The 18,122-nt window shown below is 39.8% G+C and overlaps 1 protein-coding gene across 2 annotated transcripts; it reads right to left on the reverse strand.

Annotated features, from left to right (window-relative positions):
• Positions 1–5,161: 5,161 nt before the first annotated feature.
• Positions 5,162–14,851, reverse strand: TAAR1 (trace amine associated receptor 1). 2 transcript variants are annotated; one of them, XM_056488599.1, is made up of 3 exons: positions 13,659–14,851; positions 9,796–9,935; positions 5,162–7,617 (listed from the first exon to the last, which is right to left on the reverse strand). In XM_056488599.1, the coding sequence occupies exon 3, from the start codon at positions 7,511–7,513 to the stop codon at positions 6,512–6,514; it is 1,002 nt and encodes a 333-aa protein (XP_056344574.1). In that variant the 5' UTR covers positions 7,514–7,617; positions 9,796–9,935; positions 13,659–14,851; the 3' UTR covers positions 5,162–6,511. The 2 variants fall into 2 exon arrangements, with proteins under 2 accessions (XP_056344574.1, XP_056344575.1); XM_056488600.1 differs by having other exon boundaries at positions 13,528–14,851.
• Between the last annotated feature and the right edge of the window lie 3,271 nt (positions 14,852–18,122).

The following is an 18,122-nucleotide window of genomic DNA, read 5'->3' on the forward strand; positions in this document are numbered from 1 at the left end:
ATACACTTTATTTTGAATCTGGAGCATTTTGTAAAGTATGATTCTTGTATCTTATATATATCATAATAACAGTAAATTTAAAATGTAGAAGAAAAACATGCATAGATAAAGAAACCCCTCAAGTCACTTCAGTCCATATATATTTTAAAGGATTTATGTCTCTCAGAATATTGATATTTTTTCTGTGTGAGAAATGTTATGGGAGCTGGTATACCTCAGCTTTCTTGAAAGCTTCAGTTAATGAGCTACTCACTCAGATGCTCATCTTAAGAGTCACAAATCAGTTGCCAAACACCCACTTCCCAAATTATTTATGCTGCTAAACTCACCTGCTGTGCATCACAAAGTACCAGCAATGAACACATCTGATGGAATTGGGTCATAAAATTGGTTTGATAAGCAATATTCTTTCCTTTCCCTACAAATGCCCCTGTTTTCTGTCATTACAACCCCACAGACTAAAAAGGTGTGGAGACAGGTTGAGGTTTATCTCCTGTAGTAGACTGTGGTCCAGCTGCAGAAGTTATAAATTAATATACTAGTGAATAGTTTCAATGGGCAAAAAATTCCTCTGAATTTTCTGAGGAAAACCAGACCCACTTCTTCTACCTCTTTTCCTGATAACTTATTTTGGACAAGAAGCAAATTTAGAAACAGAAGTAGAAAGAGATACTCTTCTCCACAGCAGTTTAACCCACTTAAAATGAACATGGAAAGCAGCTCAGACCACTGATCTTTTTTTCCAATAAGTATCACCCTGGAATGAAGAAAATACAGAAATTTTGTATCAAAAGATTAAAAACAGACATGGGCAGCCAATTTTATAGGCTAATCTTCCCTGCATCTCTTAATAATACCATAAATAAATTCTCTAAGTAGACATTTTTCTGTTTTGCTATTGTCCTGCAAAACTGCAATGTGGGTAACAGGCAGATCCCCTCTGTAACCTGGCTCAGATTAATGAAAGAGGGTGATTTATTTTTCTTTTATGGCATTACATTTAATTCCCAGTAGATTTTGAGCTAAACATATCTATGCTATTTAGAGATTTACACCAACAGGAGATAAAGTGTCTGTATTCCCAACACCATTATTTTTGTTTGCTGTATTAATTCCTTTACCCTCATGAGCAGGGAGAGCTCTTTTAGTGACTTAAGGTAGACACAAGTAACATTGTGCCTCATTATTTCCATGTTGGACTAAAATGCTGATTGAAGAGAGTTATTTGATTATTTATTACTAAATGTTTTTATTCCTCTGGGCTACCTTCACTAAAGCAACAACAGCAAAAGACAAGCTCAAATTTTGTTGAAGAATTGTTTTCTCCTGTTGGCAACTGAGGAAGTCCAAAGGATATGGGATACACTCTCTTTTCAGTGATTCCTCTCTAACTGACAGATACTTTTTAGATTGTATGCTATGAGCAACCAGTGTTTAAAGAGACTGACTTTTCCTATACCTATGGGAAATAAAAAGTCAAGACCTCTAGGAGCAGGCTGTGGAGTTCCCATTGTCTAAGTTACTTGTGGATCCAGTCTCTTAAGAAATTGATTTGTTTTACAAAGACTGTTGCATAATCATTTCATAGAAACATTTTCAATTACCTATGCAATTACCTATGTAATTTCAATTACCTAGCTGGATTTAAAGTGGCAGCATGAAGGTGAAAAGATTTTATTAAAAAACCTACAAAGTAGGAAATTAAATGTACCTGGTTATGCAAGACCATGTAACATTATGCAAGACTCAGTAAACAGTATGAGAATTGAATTTCATAGAATCACAGTATTGTAGAGGTTGAAAGGGTACATTCTGCCCCATCATCCATATCATCAATGGGGATGTTGAACAGGATTGGACCTAGCATTAACCCTTAGGGTAGGTCACTAGCTGCTGACTTTCAAATAAACTTCATGCCAATGATCAGCCCCCTCTGGGCCTGGCCAGTTTCCAATCCACTTCACTGTCTTCTCATCCAGCCCACACTTTTTTACCTTCTTTGTGAAAATCTTACAAGAGGCAGTGTTGAAAGCCTTCCTGAAGACTAGGTAGATTATAACAACTGCTCTTCCTTTGTCTACCAGGCCAGTAATTTCATCATAGAAATTAATAAACTTTATGTCTAATGAAAACAGATGAGTCAAAAAGTGCTTACAGGTAGACATAGTCTTTGTCTGAATTAAGTCTTCAAGTGCGGTGTGTGGAAGTAGCATCATAGACAATGAGGATGATCAGGAAACCTGCAGAAATAGAAGAATTTCATAGAACTCTGTGTCTAATGTTTGACTGTATCCAGCATTTTCTCCCTTGTTGAATGGATTAGCACATTGCAGAGGACAGAGAGTGCACAGTGTGCACGGCCTAGATGAGTTAATGATTTAAGAAAAGCCATACACTCTGCAATATTTACACATTTTGACTGTTCATTTCTTCTGTTTGAAGACTGCACCAATGTATTTTTTTAATCTAGGAGTTTAAAAACTCCATTTTGGAGTGACTCCTTTCTGAGGTTTCCAGAAGGGTCCTGCTTGGACAGTTGGTGCTCATCCTCTTTTCCCATCCTCCAGCCTCTGGTATCTGAGGGACCATGAGATTTGGACACTGGTGGCAGCACCATGCATGAGGTGCCATGTCAAAACACAAAGCACTTAGGCAGGACACAGGCAGCAGGTCAGGACTTGAAAGTTGCTGTCAGTTTTGTACAAATCATGGGAAGTAGGTGACATTGCAAATGGCCCTCCCTGATAAAAAAGGAACAGACATAAATTTGCTGGTGAAACAGAGCCCTCCATCATGCTAGATTAATTGCTTTGCACAAGTTTTTGGGGAAGTTAAAACATTTGAAATCACCCACAGGGGAATAATTTGTTTTGCAAAAGGTAGCCATCTGTGAAGTGTTTAACAAGGTCACTAATTAAATGTGTTTATAAGGAATTTGACAATACCCTTTGCACTTCATTTGCATTGTGATTCTTTGAGATTGCAGTAAAGTATATTCAGCTCCACCAGACCGAACTCATAATCTGATCGGACAACAGCATGAGACATTTTTCTTATGCTTTCCTAATTTATTCATGTCTTGAGTTCAAATAGGGTCCCTGTGGCCTCATTAACATCTCTCATGTGCACATCACCCTCATGGTGGGAAATAGCCTTATGCTGTCTGTGATTAGAGCTAATGGGAGAAAGGAACCTGGGACTTCATTACAGTCACTGTGCTAGAGAAGGCTCTCTGTAAATAGAAGGCAAGGAGGCTCTTTGGGAAAGTGTCACTTTTAGGTAATAGGACTCCAGAGGAAAAAGTTTTTCTGAAACTTTCTGAGTTGGGCCACACCCAAAGCAGGCTTATATTTTAGTTTATCAAGAACGAGGAGGACAGCCTTCCAGGTGTAGGTGAAGGTCACCAGCAACCTGTGTGTGGAAACTGGAAACAAAATAGACTGTGGTGGTCTTATGCAGGTACAATGTTTGGATCCCCTCTCTACTAGTTTTGGCTGGGAAAGGGTTAATTTTCTCTATAGAATTTTGTGTGGTGTTGTGTTTTGGATTTGTGATGAAAACATTGTTGATAACACACACATTAAGGTCTTCTCTTTGAGTAGCCAGGGGTCCTCAACAGTTTGGAAGAGGACATCTGATCCCAGCTGACCAGAGAGATACTCCACACCATATGATGTTGTGCTCAGCAAAACCTTGAGGGGGAGAAGGAGGAACTGAGGTGATGAGAGTTACAGTGCTTGTTTTCCCAAGAAATCATTGCACGTGGTAGAGCCTGCTTTCCTAGAAATGGCTGAAGATCTGATTTGCAGCTGGGAAGTAGTGATAAATTCCTTAGTCTGCTTTACTTGCATGCATTGCTTAGACTGTCTTTATCAGCAATTTTTTCTCACTTCAGGAGTGTGCCTCTGGTTTCTATGGGTTTATAAGAATTAGCTTTGCAGGAGGGTCTAGGCACTGTATGCAGGGACATGCTCTATTTGAACTCCAGTCTGTCCTGCAAGCAAGTTGGGATCCTACTTGTTCACAAACTCCTCCTGCAACCAGAAAATAATGCCTGAGAGATGCCACAACAAGTTATGGAAAAAAAAATTCCAACTGTAAACTCTGGTAGAGCTGGAATTGTCTAGAAACACAGTAATGTTTCCAGATTTTCAGGGAGATAGGGCTGTAAAAAGTAACACTGAATGTGAGAATACTGGTGGTGAATGGTGCTGCATCCAGCTGAGGATCAGTCATCAGTGGTGTCACTCGGGGGTCTGTACTGGGGCCAGTCTTGTTCAATATTTTTATTGATGACATGGATGAGGGCACTGAGTCTTTCATCAGTAAATTTGCAGATGACACTAAGCTGGGAGTGTGTTTCCATCTATTGGAAGGCAGGATGGCTCTGCAGAGACACCTGGAATGGTTGGATGGATGGGCAGAGTCCATTGGGATGAAGTTTAATAAATCCAAGTGCAGATTCCTGCACTTTGGCCACAATAACCCCCTGCAGTGCTACAGGCTGGGGCTGGTGTGGCTGGACAGTGCCCAGGCAGAAAGGGACCTGGGGGTGCTGGTGCAGCTGACTGAACATGAGCCAGCTGTGCCCTGGTGGCCAAGAAGGACAATGGCCCCTGGCCTGGGTCAGGAATGGTGTGGCCAGCAGGAGCAGGGAGGTCATTCCTCCCCTGGACTCAGCACTGGTGAGGTCACACCTGAGTGCTGTGTCCAGTTCTGTGCCCTCAGTTTGGGAAGGACTTTGAGACACTTGGGCACATCCAGAGGAGACAACGAGGCTGGTGAGGGGCTGGAACACAAACCCTGTGAGGAAGGGCTGGGGGAGCTGGGGGTGTTCAGCCTGGAGAAAAGGAGACCCAGGGGTGACCTCATCACTCTGTACAGCTCCCTGAAAGGTGGTTGTGGTCAGGTGGGGCTTGGTCTCTTTCCCCAGGCAGCAGCTGACAGAACCAGAGGACACAGTCTCAAGCTGTGCCAAAGGAAATACAGGTTGGATCTTCGGAAAAAGTTTTTTACAGAAAGAGTGATCAAGTACTGGGATGGTCTGCCTGGGGAGGTGCTGGAGTCACCATCCCTGGATGTGTTTTAAAAAAGATTGGATGAGGCATTCAATGCCATGGTTTAGTTGAGGTGTTAGGGCATAGGTTGGACTTGATGATCTTGAAGGTCTCGTCCAACCTTGTGATTCTGTGATTCTGTGAATATTAACTACAGCAGGGCCAGACTCACTGGAGATGAAGGAAGAAAATAATTACCCATCATTTATCAGAAAGACTTTTGTAAATCTTGCTTTATTTTTGTGAGATTAAGTATTAAAGTAGTCATATTGTCATTAGCACGGATCCAGGGTAGAAGTGGTGATGTGGAATACTTTCATTGTTCCTTTTTATGTCATTTTTAGGAGGGCAAACTTTACAAGACAGCAATGAAACAGTAAAATACACAATTTCAGATTCTGATATTTTGCCCTGCTGAAATGTATTATCATTCAACTTTTAAGCTTTTCAGCATAGCTTGCTTCAGTGCTCTACAAAGTACAGAAGACAAAGACAACATATAGATACAAAGCACTCTTACAGGGAACACTAGTGGAGGACATACTGCTGAATATAGCTCTTACTTTAGTACAGAGTCATCAATTTCTCTCCATGTTCTCTTCTCAGATACTGATCATTTCCTGCCCACTCCCAGTACTGTTCCTTCATAATCCAGCTGAGTTCAACCAAAGGATTTCTTCACAGTTCTCTGTATGCTTTCCTAGAAAGTTCTTACAGGATTGGCATGAGATGAAATAACATATTCAAGCTGAAAAAAAGTCCTCTAAGATGCAAAGTAGCAAATAATGTTTTACATCTAAACAGATAGACATAATATTTTGGCATTCTCAGGTGCAATGCAGCTTTTTTGCAATTGCTTTTCACTTCATACTTCATATTTTTTTCTTGTCTTTGATCTTGTTAAACATGCTTTTGATCTCATTAAGCAGCAAAGCCTTTAAGTGACAAACTCAGACGTGACAAGTGACTAGTTGAAATGGAAACAGAAAGAGCAGCACAACTTTTCTCTGCCTCACCTTCTCTCCATGGAATGTGCTGGTATGGCTGGTTATTGGCCTATTTTGAGCTCTGCACACATATGGAAGGGGATTGGGTTATTAGCCAAGGATGCCAAGAAATTCAAAGGAAAAGGCTTTTCTGCTCTTTCTAGAGGAGAACACAAATATTGTATCAATAGTTTTTTTATTAAGAATATCAGGGATATAAACTGCTATAAGTTTGAAAATGGAGATCTCGCTCTTTTGTGCATTGCAAATAAATAGATACAATCAAAACACTGCATACAAAACCTAATCTGGAATGAAAGAATATGTAAAGCACAATTGCTTATCTGTTTGAACTAAATTTGGTAAATAGGCAAACAAATAGGTGTTTCTTCCTTCCCAGCTCTTACATCTGGGAGTTCAGCCTCCAGGCAAAAGTTCAAAGCCATGAAACCAACCATTTAAAACATATTAGTCTGAAAACAAATGAGTCCTGGAAGAATCTGGTTGAAAAATTTTTCCAAACAGAATAATCTTCAATGCCCTGCGAAACCACATGTAAAAAAATGCATAAACAATTGGGTTAAGTGTGGAATTTAAATAGCCGAACCAAACCAAAGCATCAATGACAACAGGAGGTATCACATAATTCATAAATGGATTGGTAGCTGTAAAGAAGAAGAATGGAGTCCAGCAGATGAGAAACACTCCCATTATGATGCCTAAAGTCTTAGCAGCTTTTCTTTCTCTGCAGAATGAAATGTGGTGCTTCATTTCAAATTGCATTTTTTTTCTGCTAATTGCATCGATGGATCTTGCCTGCTTCTTGGCTACAGAGTATATTTTCCTATAGATGTACAGCATAACACATCCAGGAATGTAAAAAGACACTGTGGAGGCCACAATACCTGAAGTTTCACTAAAAATGAGAAAGCATCCTCCGGCACAGTGGACATGATTATAAACCTTTTCTGCCCCTCTCATGTTTAGGTCTAGAAAGATCATCCCGAAAGCAAAAGCAGCAGGGACCATCCAGCTTATACACATCATGACCACGATGACAAAAGTGTTTATCTTTGACTTGTATCTTAAAGGGTCACACACAGCGTAGTAACGGTCGACGGAGATGAAGGAAAGATGGAAGATAGAAGCTGTGCTCAGCATAATGTCAGTGCTCGTGTGGATCTTGCAGAAGAGCTCCCCAAAATACCAGCAGTGCTCAACAGAGCGCACCATGCTGCAAGGCATGACGAAGAGCCCCAGCAGGAAGTCTACGGTAGCCATTGAAAGTATCAGGAAATTTGTAGGCGTGTGGAGCTGCTTGAAATGTGATATTGAGATGATAACTGTCAGATTTCCAACCACTGTGGCCAGAATAATGCAAACCATGAAGATGTACATGGAAATGCGGATGTTGTCTGACCAGATGCTCCTTATGCAAGAGCCATTTACGGATTCACACAACAATTGCATCCTTACTAGAGTCTCAAATACACGTAGGTATGCAGCACAGGTACTGTTTTTCCTAATTCTGAGGTATGTTTATGACTGATTTTCCATTTTCTAGATGGGAAGAGCTGCAGAGAGGAAAATAAAAGGGCATTGCAAACACCTCAGTTTGGTTGGATGTGTAGGAAATTCGCATTCCATTATTTATGAAGGATGAAAGTATTTTGTAATTACATTTAGCAGAATAACACTTTTATCATCTGACTTCCCTGGAAATGGGAATCTCCTTTGATGAAATAAACTGCATAATGGGGTGTCCTTGCACCAGGACAGCAGTGACTCTGGGAGGCCTGCACTGGGCAGTGCCTTGTCCAGTGGGAAGATGAGAAACCCTTTTCAGTATTTCCTGTTTCTGTTTTCCATCCTAGTCTTCTTCATCAATATTGGCTGGAGTCCTGTATCTCCACTTTGCTTTTGAAAATCAGTAACTTTAAATTCTGCATCTCCCTCAGCTTCTTTTTGGACACATAAGTCTAAAACTTAAAAGTCTAAAACTGAAGGCTAAAGCTGAGGCATCCATGTGTGACCTCTCCTCCAGCCCCATCCTGATAGTGATGACTGGACAGATCAAGTTTTACAGGAAAATCCTTGCAAGCTCTAGCTGTAAGTAGAGATGCAAGGAAAATATCTAAGAGAAGTAAAAAAACTGTTCTGCCATTTGCTGACAAAATAAAATGGAAGAATCTGACTAATCTGAAATATAATCTGCTGTATAAGCAAATGTGTTTTTTTCTGTCGAGCTCTAGTTTCTGTCAGTGCTAGTAGCTTAGCATTACTATGAGTATTGATTATATTAATCTGTTTTTTAGCTAAGGTACAAACATGGACAGAAACATTTTCAGAATATAGGTTTAGTTTGCATCTAAGGACACAAATATCCCTCTCCTCTTGTGTAGGCAGTTGCATGCCCCTTTTGCAAGTTGCTCTTTTTATGAAAACTTTTAGTGAAAGTACTTAAGCACTTGGCCAGCAATATTTATTTTTGAAAAATCAGTTTTTCTTTTAAATAACAGAAGGATGGTGCTATTGTGAAAAATAGAGATCATTAGTACATGCTGTTCAGTAGCACTATCATTATGGTATAAAACAATTGTCAGAAAAATACTGACATGGCAATTTGGCTAGTACTGATTTAACCCACTTGCTTTGGGATTTAGTTACCTCTGGTTATCCTGGATAGAACACAGTAAAAAAAACCAATTTCTTTCCCATACAAACCCAAATGTTTTAACAAGCACACCACTCCACTGGAAACTGAATGAATATTGACAAAAAAGTATAGCTAGCAAAACCTTGACAGCTACAACTAGCAAACAGCCTGTGTTATACAGAGGGATTTTGCAAGTAGGGCCAGGCAGTGGCACCCAAGTGCCAGGAACAAAGTTCACACAAAGACACTCTCAGGAGTAGGGGACATATGGAGTCTGACTATATTTATGTACTGTTTCGGATGCTTTTCACTTCCCCTTTTTTCTGCCTGCTAATATTTAACACCATCTCTGCTCTTTTTCACCTCATTTTAATTATCACTTCGTGTACCTTTTCCTTCTATTTTTGTCAGTCTTCTCATATTTCTTTTCCTACCTGTCATTCCTTTTTTCAGCATGTTTACACCCAAGGCAGAGAAAGCACAGCCAGATGAATATTTATTAACTCAAATTTTCTATTTTCAAAGTAGAAAGAATTTAACACCAATTTAACTGTATCTACTGGGCATCATTATAAAGATTTTAAGCCCATTAAGATTGTAAATGGATCACATAGATTTTGAACTTCATTTTTTCTGTATAAAAGTATAAATAAATTACACAACTGTGGTAAAGCATTAAGTCTATTAAGTCTATCAAAAAAGAATTAACATGCTATCTCTAGTTTTCCTTAAGATTTAAAAGATTAATAATTTCTCTGTTATTTTCTGATAAACTGTTTAGCCTAAGGAAAGATGATTTGTCCTGAAAACAGGTTTTCTTTAAAAAATAAAAATCAGGAAAGTTTTTTTTTTATTTTATTTTTTTAATAAAAGAAGGTAGAAAACTACAGCCAAAGGATGGAGCAAACTGAGATCAAGTGCATGGCTTTGTGCTACATGGAAACTAAATAAATCAAAACACATGTGGCAAAGTGTTCAAGTGAGCTGAACTCTGAAGAAGATTTCAAGAAGAAAGCAGAATACTTTCCTTCCATATGTAGTTACAAAGGTTAAAATGTAATAAAATGGAATTATGAAGAATCATACTCTTACAAACCTCTTCTCTTAACTTTGTCACTTCATGCTGGGTAGAAGTCTGCTCTTGACACTCATTTGTTTTCTGCTGGTTGAGTGGCACTTCTTCCTTTTAAAGACCATCTCAAAAGGCAGCTGATCCTCTTCACCACCATTACAGTTCTGGGTAACAGAAATTTTGAGAGAACAGGCTTTTAACAAATGGCTAGAGGAGCTTCCAGAAACGCCCATGTATTCCTGGGGGATGCTGGTGTGATGAACAGCATTCCAGGCAGTTGGACTCAGTGGCAGCTGTTGATGTGAATAGCAGCTCAAACTGTTTATTTTGTCACCCACAGGGAGAACAAAATCGTGGCTTTAGCACTCTTTCTTGTTTAATGGGCCTTATGATTTGAAGTACGTTTACTTATTTGGTTAAATGTTACGTTCATACTGTGAGCAGCCCAGTATTATCTAAGCAAGGAACAAAAGACACCATGCAGCCTGCCTCCTGTAAGCTTTTTAAATATAGCAAAATACATAAGCATAGGTTGGTTACAGCGGCATGCAAGATTTCCTTGGAAAGGTATAATGTAGACAGAGTGACACGTTGAGTATTTACCAGCCTAGTTATGATTACTGAACAAACAGGTTTAATCTAGCAGCTCATCAGTTAACAGCTATTTGCAAGATACAGCTATTGAAAATGTGTTTTAAGTAAACACCTATTATTGGCTGTACCAGAGTCACAGATGAGGAGCATCAATTTTTTGTTCCACAAAGGACCATGCAGCCTTTTGAAACAGTGATACTGCTGAATGTAAAGAGCATTATTGTGATAACCATCAGCTGAAGCCCAGCTAAGCTGGGTGCCTCAAGGGCATATGCAATAAAGTGGATTAAGATATTACTTACAAATTCTTCTGATGACAGGGGTTAGCTACTTTATTATGTTATGTGCACAAATATCAAAATGGGTGCATACAACTCAGTTATTTTATTTTTTTGAGTCTGCTCTCATAAACAGACTGGGGTTTTGCACTACAAGCTTCTCTTTGCTATAACAAGAGAGTTTGATAACTAAAAAAACTGCAGAAATAATGATCAGGCTGAGAGAGAAACCACTGGAGAGTGTTGAGAGGATATGTTGAGGAGAGGAGTCAGCTCCAATTTTGGAAAGTGAAGAAGGACATATTAGGTCCTAGATATTGGTCTGTGAAAGTGCCTTCACCCTTCTGACATGCTGTGTGCTTCCTCAGAGCCAGGCATTTCTCTTTGAGGAGTGAAGGTTTAGGGCTTGGTAATTACTGCCTTGAATACACATATACATTTTATAGGAAGGCAAAATCAGGGGGAACAACCCCATGTTACATCACTCTGTACAATTCAATGTTATAAAGAATTCTGGCAGCCAGCTCATTATGGGCACTCAGCCCAGGACCATCCAGTGCTCCCCCACCACTCTCTGTGCTCTCTCCCTTAGTAACACAGGGCCAAAACTCGAGGGCATTTTCAGGAATGGCAGCTCTGCTTCAAGTGTTTGCTCCAGAGGCAGCTCCCTGCACGCCTCTGGGGGAACCCCTGGGGCTGGGGAGCCCTCCCCTGCCCTGAGCAGGTCTGCCCTGCTGCATGGGGCAGCAGCAGCCAGCCATGGAGTGTGGGCTGTGCTTTGCCTCCCCTTGTGCCCAGCTGAGCATCTGGTCAGGGAGCGCTCCCCTGCATCTCATGGCTTGCACTAAAATTGTACAGCAAGACCCACACACATTGGAAAGGAGTGAACCACAGATCTAGGGGGGCTGTGAGCATGGGAACCATGGTATTTAATGGTGTGTTGGCTGAGATGAAATAATGCAGGAGGTTTTGATATACCAAGATAATTAAGCAATTAAGCAGGCCAAATAAACTGATTTAGAGTGAGAAGGAACACTGTAATAGAAAGCGTTCACTCTGTTGGTGCAGATGCTTCAAACAGGCATTTTCTTGTGCCTTAATGCTGATGTGCATCATGAAAATATTCTCAGATTTGCCACTTAAAATATAAAGGAGAAGCATGTCAAACTCTGTTTCTGTGAGAACTCAAGGCACTTACAAACTGTCAGTGTTCAGCAGTCTTTAGAATCCGTACTATAGTAAAGCAGTTATACATCAAAATTCAAAGTAAAAATTTTCTACTTTTCTACTTGTTGTTATGGCTTTTTTTTCCCCAGAAAATTTTATGTTTCTGCAATAAGTAGTTTTCAGAGTTTTGGAAAATCACGAAGGAGAGATGTCACAATGTCTAGACTACTGTGGGTCATCTACCCTCCTTGTTTGTTTGTCTTTAAAACATAAAGTAATTCAAATGGAGAACAGCACAGAAGGGAATGGAAATAGCACTTTTTTCAGACATCAAATCTATTTGAAAAATGTGTTGAAAAGTTATAATGTCATTCTTACACAAAACTGTGGAAGTAACTCTGGAAATGGGGAAGAACAGAAAAGGACTTGAGAATGGGAACTGTTACTGTGAAAAAAATGCCAGGAAATCACTGGTTTCTGTGGTGATTCATTTAGCTTGAATTTCTGTGGGTACTGTTTGGTCAATCAGTAGAAAGTTTCTCATATTCACACAGTTCATTTTATAAACCGTTTCCCTGTTAAGGGAACCATTTATTTATAAATACTGGAGGCTGTAAGGTGACCCAATGGCTGAAGAGGAGTTTTGAAAGTGTATAACTCCACTCACTTTTATGAAGTTCTCAGGGGGGGGGAAAAAACAGAGCAGGATATTAAAAAAATAAAATCCTCCTACGTTTCCACTCATTTGCTTGAAATCAAGGGAGAACTGGCCAAATTCCCAATAAGCTATTAGTACAAAATAATTATTTCTTTATAGGGATTAAACAAGAAGATTTGGCAACTACTGGTCTGAATGCCACTTCTGAAAATCTGGTGCAATTCCATTGAAGACTGTCTGAAATTAGCCCAGATTTGTACCAGAGGAATTTGGAGAATAAGTGAGATGATAGAACTGTAGACCTTTTCTCATGGTTTCTATTCCTAGTTTTCAGTGGAAAACATCCCTTTTCCTTGCCAAGTAAATCCAGCTGTTTATACAGAGTAATGCAATGTTTGTGCTCTTTCTGCAAGTATAGTGCTTAGGATAAGGACTATAAATCTAAACTCCAATGTAAATACAAATCACTGAAATGCACAGCAGAGTAAGAGATTCCAGGAAAACAGTGTCTTAGTAACAAGGCAAAACACATCCATCCAAAGCCAAGAAGCTATACCTGCACAGGGTGAGGGATTCTACATATCTGCTAGTCTTGTAAGTAATGCCATAACATGGTCCATTGCCTTCACTCTGCAGCAAATCTCCTCTCAGGGCTCCCGAGGGCAGGAGCAGCCCCTTGCCTCACTCCAGCAGGGCAAGTGAATCCTTGCAGCTGCTGCACAGAGCAGAGGCACAGTGGGGCAGGTGCCTTGAGCCTTTCCTGCACCCATCAACCCAACAGGAATGAACTGCAGTTACTGACTGTGACTGCTTTGCTATATCTGCTGGCCTCTGAACACCCCCTCCAAAAAGAAGGTAAACACAGGAGGGAGGCACTGAACAGTGGAAAAGTTCAATGCCAGTCTGCATCCTTATGGCCCTCTATTAACTTCACAGAAAGGAAAGAGCCTTACTCTGTATTCATAGCTCTGTGTGAAAAGAGCTTTGCCCCCAGCTATGTTTCTCTTTCAACCATTGGGAATGAATGGCTGCTTAAATCATACTTTAAATCATACTTACTGCTGTTGGTGCTATTGCTGTTCACTCCAGAAAGAACTGTGCAGAATAACAACTATTATCTTCAGTGCTAACCATAGGAGATTCATCTTTGAAAGAAAATTATATCCCAGACCAGCATGTTAGCAGCTCACCGTGTTCTGGACTGCATGACTCGGAGGTGATACAGCACAGGAGCCACTTCCTCATCACCAACAGGAGCAGGCTGCAGACACAGCGTGGTACTGACTCATCCCACACCAATTCTCCCAACTAAGTGGCTGCATGCTTGGTCTGACTGGTTCACAGCCTGCTGGGAAAATCTCTTCAACAGGATGACGTAAATCTTAAATATCCAGAAAACAGAAGCATGTCATAAATCTATTCTGGCACAAGCCACTAGCATATGCAAAGATGAAGCAATTTGAAGTAAGCTAAAGCCAGGCTTCTTGCATAAAAAGAAGGACGCAAAGTGAAGGAAATGTTTATTATGGTCAAGGAACAAATGGAGCTAATAGCACTGAGCTGTTTTTAAGATTACCCACTATTTCACTTCCTCCTTTCAGTTTTGTATAATGTTGTGTAATGTTGTCAACATTACAACACTTTCAGTTATCTTTAAAAATTTGATTTGCCTGTCTCAGACTGTATATTTTCTAAAAACTCTAAGCACGATACTTTGACAGTGTCTGACAACAAGACTGATTAAAAGATACTGTTTCCTTCTAATGAAAAATTATGCTAGTTCTTTATTTATGATGCTCAGGTGTTTATATGACATGCTTTGTAGCAGGGACTTAAGAGCTGTTGTTTTCCTATTTACATACTTTTGCCATACCAGAGAACTATCCATGCAGCTCATTGAGAGCATCCCCTATTTTCAAACAATAATTTTAATATTGTTGTGGAACCCAAGAAGGAGCATCCTTTCAGGCAAAAAGAAACAAAGAACTGACCCACTTTGGATCAGTTTGTGTGTCAGTTGGTGGGTTGCATTGGTGGAGAGCCTTTCAGCTCCTGCTCCCCAGAGGTTTCTCTGAGCCTGTAGCAGGACCTGTGGGGCTCAGGCTGCAACTTCTCCCCTGGATTTTTGGGGCTGGGATAAGCTTTGGATTTAGGAAAGTATGGCATTGGCAAGGTGGCACAAAGGACACGAGGCTGAACAGGAAGGACAACTCATGGTGAAATGAAAGTCTTGAAATGTCACATTCTGGTCTGGAAGTGTGGCTATTCTACTGGAAGGCACTGAGAGCTAAAATTGCTAATAAAGACTTATATGTCAATACATTATGTCCTCTAGCTTGCCTTCTGTTCTCTGTTCCTTTCACAAATGCTGGATTTGATTACAGTAGACACATGCTATTTCCCCAGAAATATTGAATATGACTGTTTCTAGCAGACCATTGCAAGCCCAGCAGGCTGCAGATGCCAGTGCTAATGCACTGTGGGCCATTTTTAAGGGGGAACCTGCCAGGGCCATCTCTGGCTTTTGCAGTCATTTCTTGCTGCAGGAAGCAGCAATACTATGCATGGACATCAGTGGTCTCATGACCCTGCAGATCCAGCAACACAACTAGCACAGAAATTATGAGCCAGAGGCTGTATCTTTCTTGCTGACTCTCTGCTCAGGCAGACATGCCTGGGCAGCCCATTTATTTCCCCTGAAAATCTTTATTTATCTTGTCAGTATGTGCTGTGCATCAATTGAATATTGGGTCACTGAAGAAGTGGTAAGGGTGAAGTCCATTTGAACTTGATTTATGACTTGTTATCAAGTTCTCACTGACTAGCTAGCTCCTGCCAATACCCATGACACTGGGAGGGAACAGATGGCAACAGGAGGTTCAGCTGTTTAAATGTTCCTCTACCATCTTACATAACTTTTTGTTCATGCAGGTGAGGAAGGGTGAAGGGAAAGCATCTCTCCTCCTCCCTCCCTCTTTTACCCTCTGTAGTCCATTTTGTTCTTATCTGCAGCTGTTACCAATTCTCCCTTCCACTTGCAAATGTTTGTGAGTCATCAAGATCTAATGATGAGCTTTGGCAAATCAGGGAGGAATACAGGTCACTTCCTTAGTGACAGAAGGGACAACGATGTATAAGAAAAGGCTCAGCAGAAAACAAGTGGCATTGTAAGACTCTCTTACAATGGCAAAACACAGGTGTGGTTACATTAAGTGTTACACAACCCTTAAGTACAAGAAATTTCTGTTTTTGATAAATCTAATGCTGAATTTGGAAGAATTTCTGCAAACAGAGGTTGATGTCAACATGAATAAACAATTAAAAGGCCTAGCATAACATTAGTCTAATAAACTCTTCAACAGAATTAATGTTTAAGCCTGTTGCTAGGTAATGATGATTGATTAAACTTAGGCTTAAATATATACACAATCCTCATATATACAGCCATCTGATACTCTTAAGGTACAGCTAATTGACACTAGTTATGAAAAGACCACACATAATTTTTTACTCACACCTGCCAAAAGCTGTCTTTCAGCCTAGCTACCAGGAAATACCTCATTATCTATTTATGGCCATGTTTTCACAGTTCACTCTTCCCTCCTGTATCTCAGTGTATTTAATTTCTTCTTAGGCAAGAATAATTCTTCTTTTTTAAAAAATGTTGGCATGAATGAATTAAAATGTGTTTTCACCATTTGTTTATAATAGCTACTGCAGCCAATTTGGCACAAAAACATGTCTGAGAAAATTGGAGGCAACCACTTAACAAGAAGGGAATGGGAAGAAAATAAAGGTTTGTACATATTTTGGATCAATTTTTGTACACTTTGTCAGCTGGGTGACCAACTAAGGTGCTGGGAATTTCACAGGATCAGTGCACCTAACTTTTGTCAGGATGGGAGCTGTATCAGTCACTATCTCTGAGCTCTTTGGGGCAGAGTTGATGGCTTTCAACCACAACTAAACCCAGTCAAGTTGAAACCCTTCATGCAGAGGGAACTGACAAAAATCCACAGATTATGACTGAGCTCAAAGCTAAATGTAGAACAGCTCTGTTTCTGCAGGCACACAATCAGTAGATGCAAACTGATGTAACCACCACTGATTCAGTGGTGGTACAGCAAACTCACTGCCCCCATCTGATTTTATGGGACCTCAATGAAAAGAGCATTAAGTCAAGATTTCTGGCTCCTAATGGAGACAAAATGAAAGAAAGAGAGAGATACAGGTATTATATAGCAGCACTTAGCCAGTATGGGAATAAATACTATATAGAAAACTTAGAAAGGTCTCTAAAAATTATGGGAGAGTGTATCCTAGAGAGTCTGTAAGCAACATGGCAATGGCACAGTCCTAGATTCACTGTACTTTCTTTGCTCAACTTAATGGAAACTGTCAGCATTATATTTTGTCTAAGAATTTCATAAATGTTGCAGAATAAAGTTTTGATTTTCCAAGCTCATCCATAAGTTTGACAAGAAAGTTTTGCCTGAACTACCACTCACCCCCTCAAATTAATTTTTCTTAGAAAGCCCTAAAACTAGAACTGAATAGACCTTCTAAGTGTACAACACTCAATCTCAGCTGGAAAATACATCAAGGTGAATTGCAGAATAGAAAATAAACATCTTATAAAAAACTGACCTTACTGTTTCTATATATTTGACTTGTTAAGTTCAAGTGTGTCTCATACTCCTAATGCTCATTTAGAAGTAAATGCCCAAAATTGCTGTTACAAAAGTCATCACTTGCTCTTGAAGACTATCTCAAAGGTATTCAAATTATTTTTTTAGTTTTATGTTATTATGCTTTTCATTACATAAGCTGGGTGACCAACTGTATGCAAATATTCATTCTGCCTTTTTCTGAAAGGGGATTTCCTAACATTGCCTGTATGTTTGACATTAAAATCTATCCCTACTTTGTATACCCCCTGCTAATCTTGCATCCTGACACTACCATAGCTCCCAGACTATAAGTTCATCAGTTAACTTTAACATTAGAAGCAGCAAATAAAGAAGGACAGACAAAGTTAAAATCATGCAGTTACAATGCATTTCCTATATTATACATATTTGTAGTAGAAACTCCCTGCTGCCATGAGAATATCTGAACAGAAAATTGATTATTTCCCTTGAAACTTTATAGTATTGAGTGGCTACAGGAAGTATTTTAATACTTTCACAGCTGCTAATTTATTTCTTTTTTCCAGGCTGAAAGAGGAAATAACACAGTGTTGTCAGTATGCAAAGTTTCTGATTCACCAATCAACTGTGTCTGATTTTCAGATAGACAACTCTTGGTAATGTTGTCATGCTCATCTGTGGCTTCAGCAGGAGGTGGTGTCCACAGTGCTAAAAGGTCAATTTTTAAGTGTACTACAATTACTTCTCTGTTGGAGCTCCATGACATCTCATGGTCCATCACAAGCCACAGAGAAGCATTCCTGTATTAGCTGTGTTAATTCTTAAAATAACTGCTGCTCTCTTTATTGACCTACACAAGTGATTTCTCTTTTACAGCTTTGTTGCCCTGATGGTGGCCAGTGGCATTGCAAACACTATCTGGAAGAAGTAGGATACTAATTCAATTGTTGGTTAATTAGAAATTTTGCAGCTCAAATTCAGGTCATTGTCATTCTGTCTGTCACT

The sequence above is a fragment of the Oenanthe melanoleuca genome, chromosome 3 (assembly GCF_029582105.1).
Source record: "Oenanthe melanoleuca isolate GR-GAL-2019-014 chromosome 3, OMel1.0, whole genome shotgun sequence".
Lineage (NCBI taxonomy): Eukaryota > Metazoa > Chordata > Aves > Passeriformes > Muscicapidae > Oenanthe > Oenanthe melanoleuca.

What these genes read in the sequence shown, in the direction of transcription:
- TAAR1 (XM_056488599.1), bottom strand. Translation starts at nt 7,513, where the DNA reads ATGCAATTGTTGTGTGAATCCGTAAATGGCTCTTGCATAAGGAGCATC.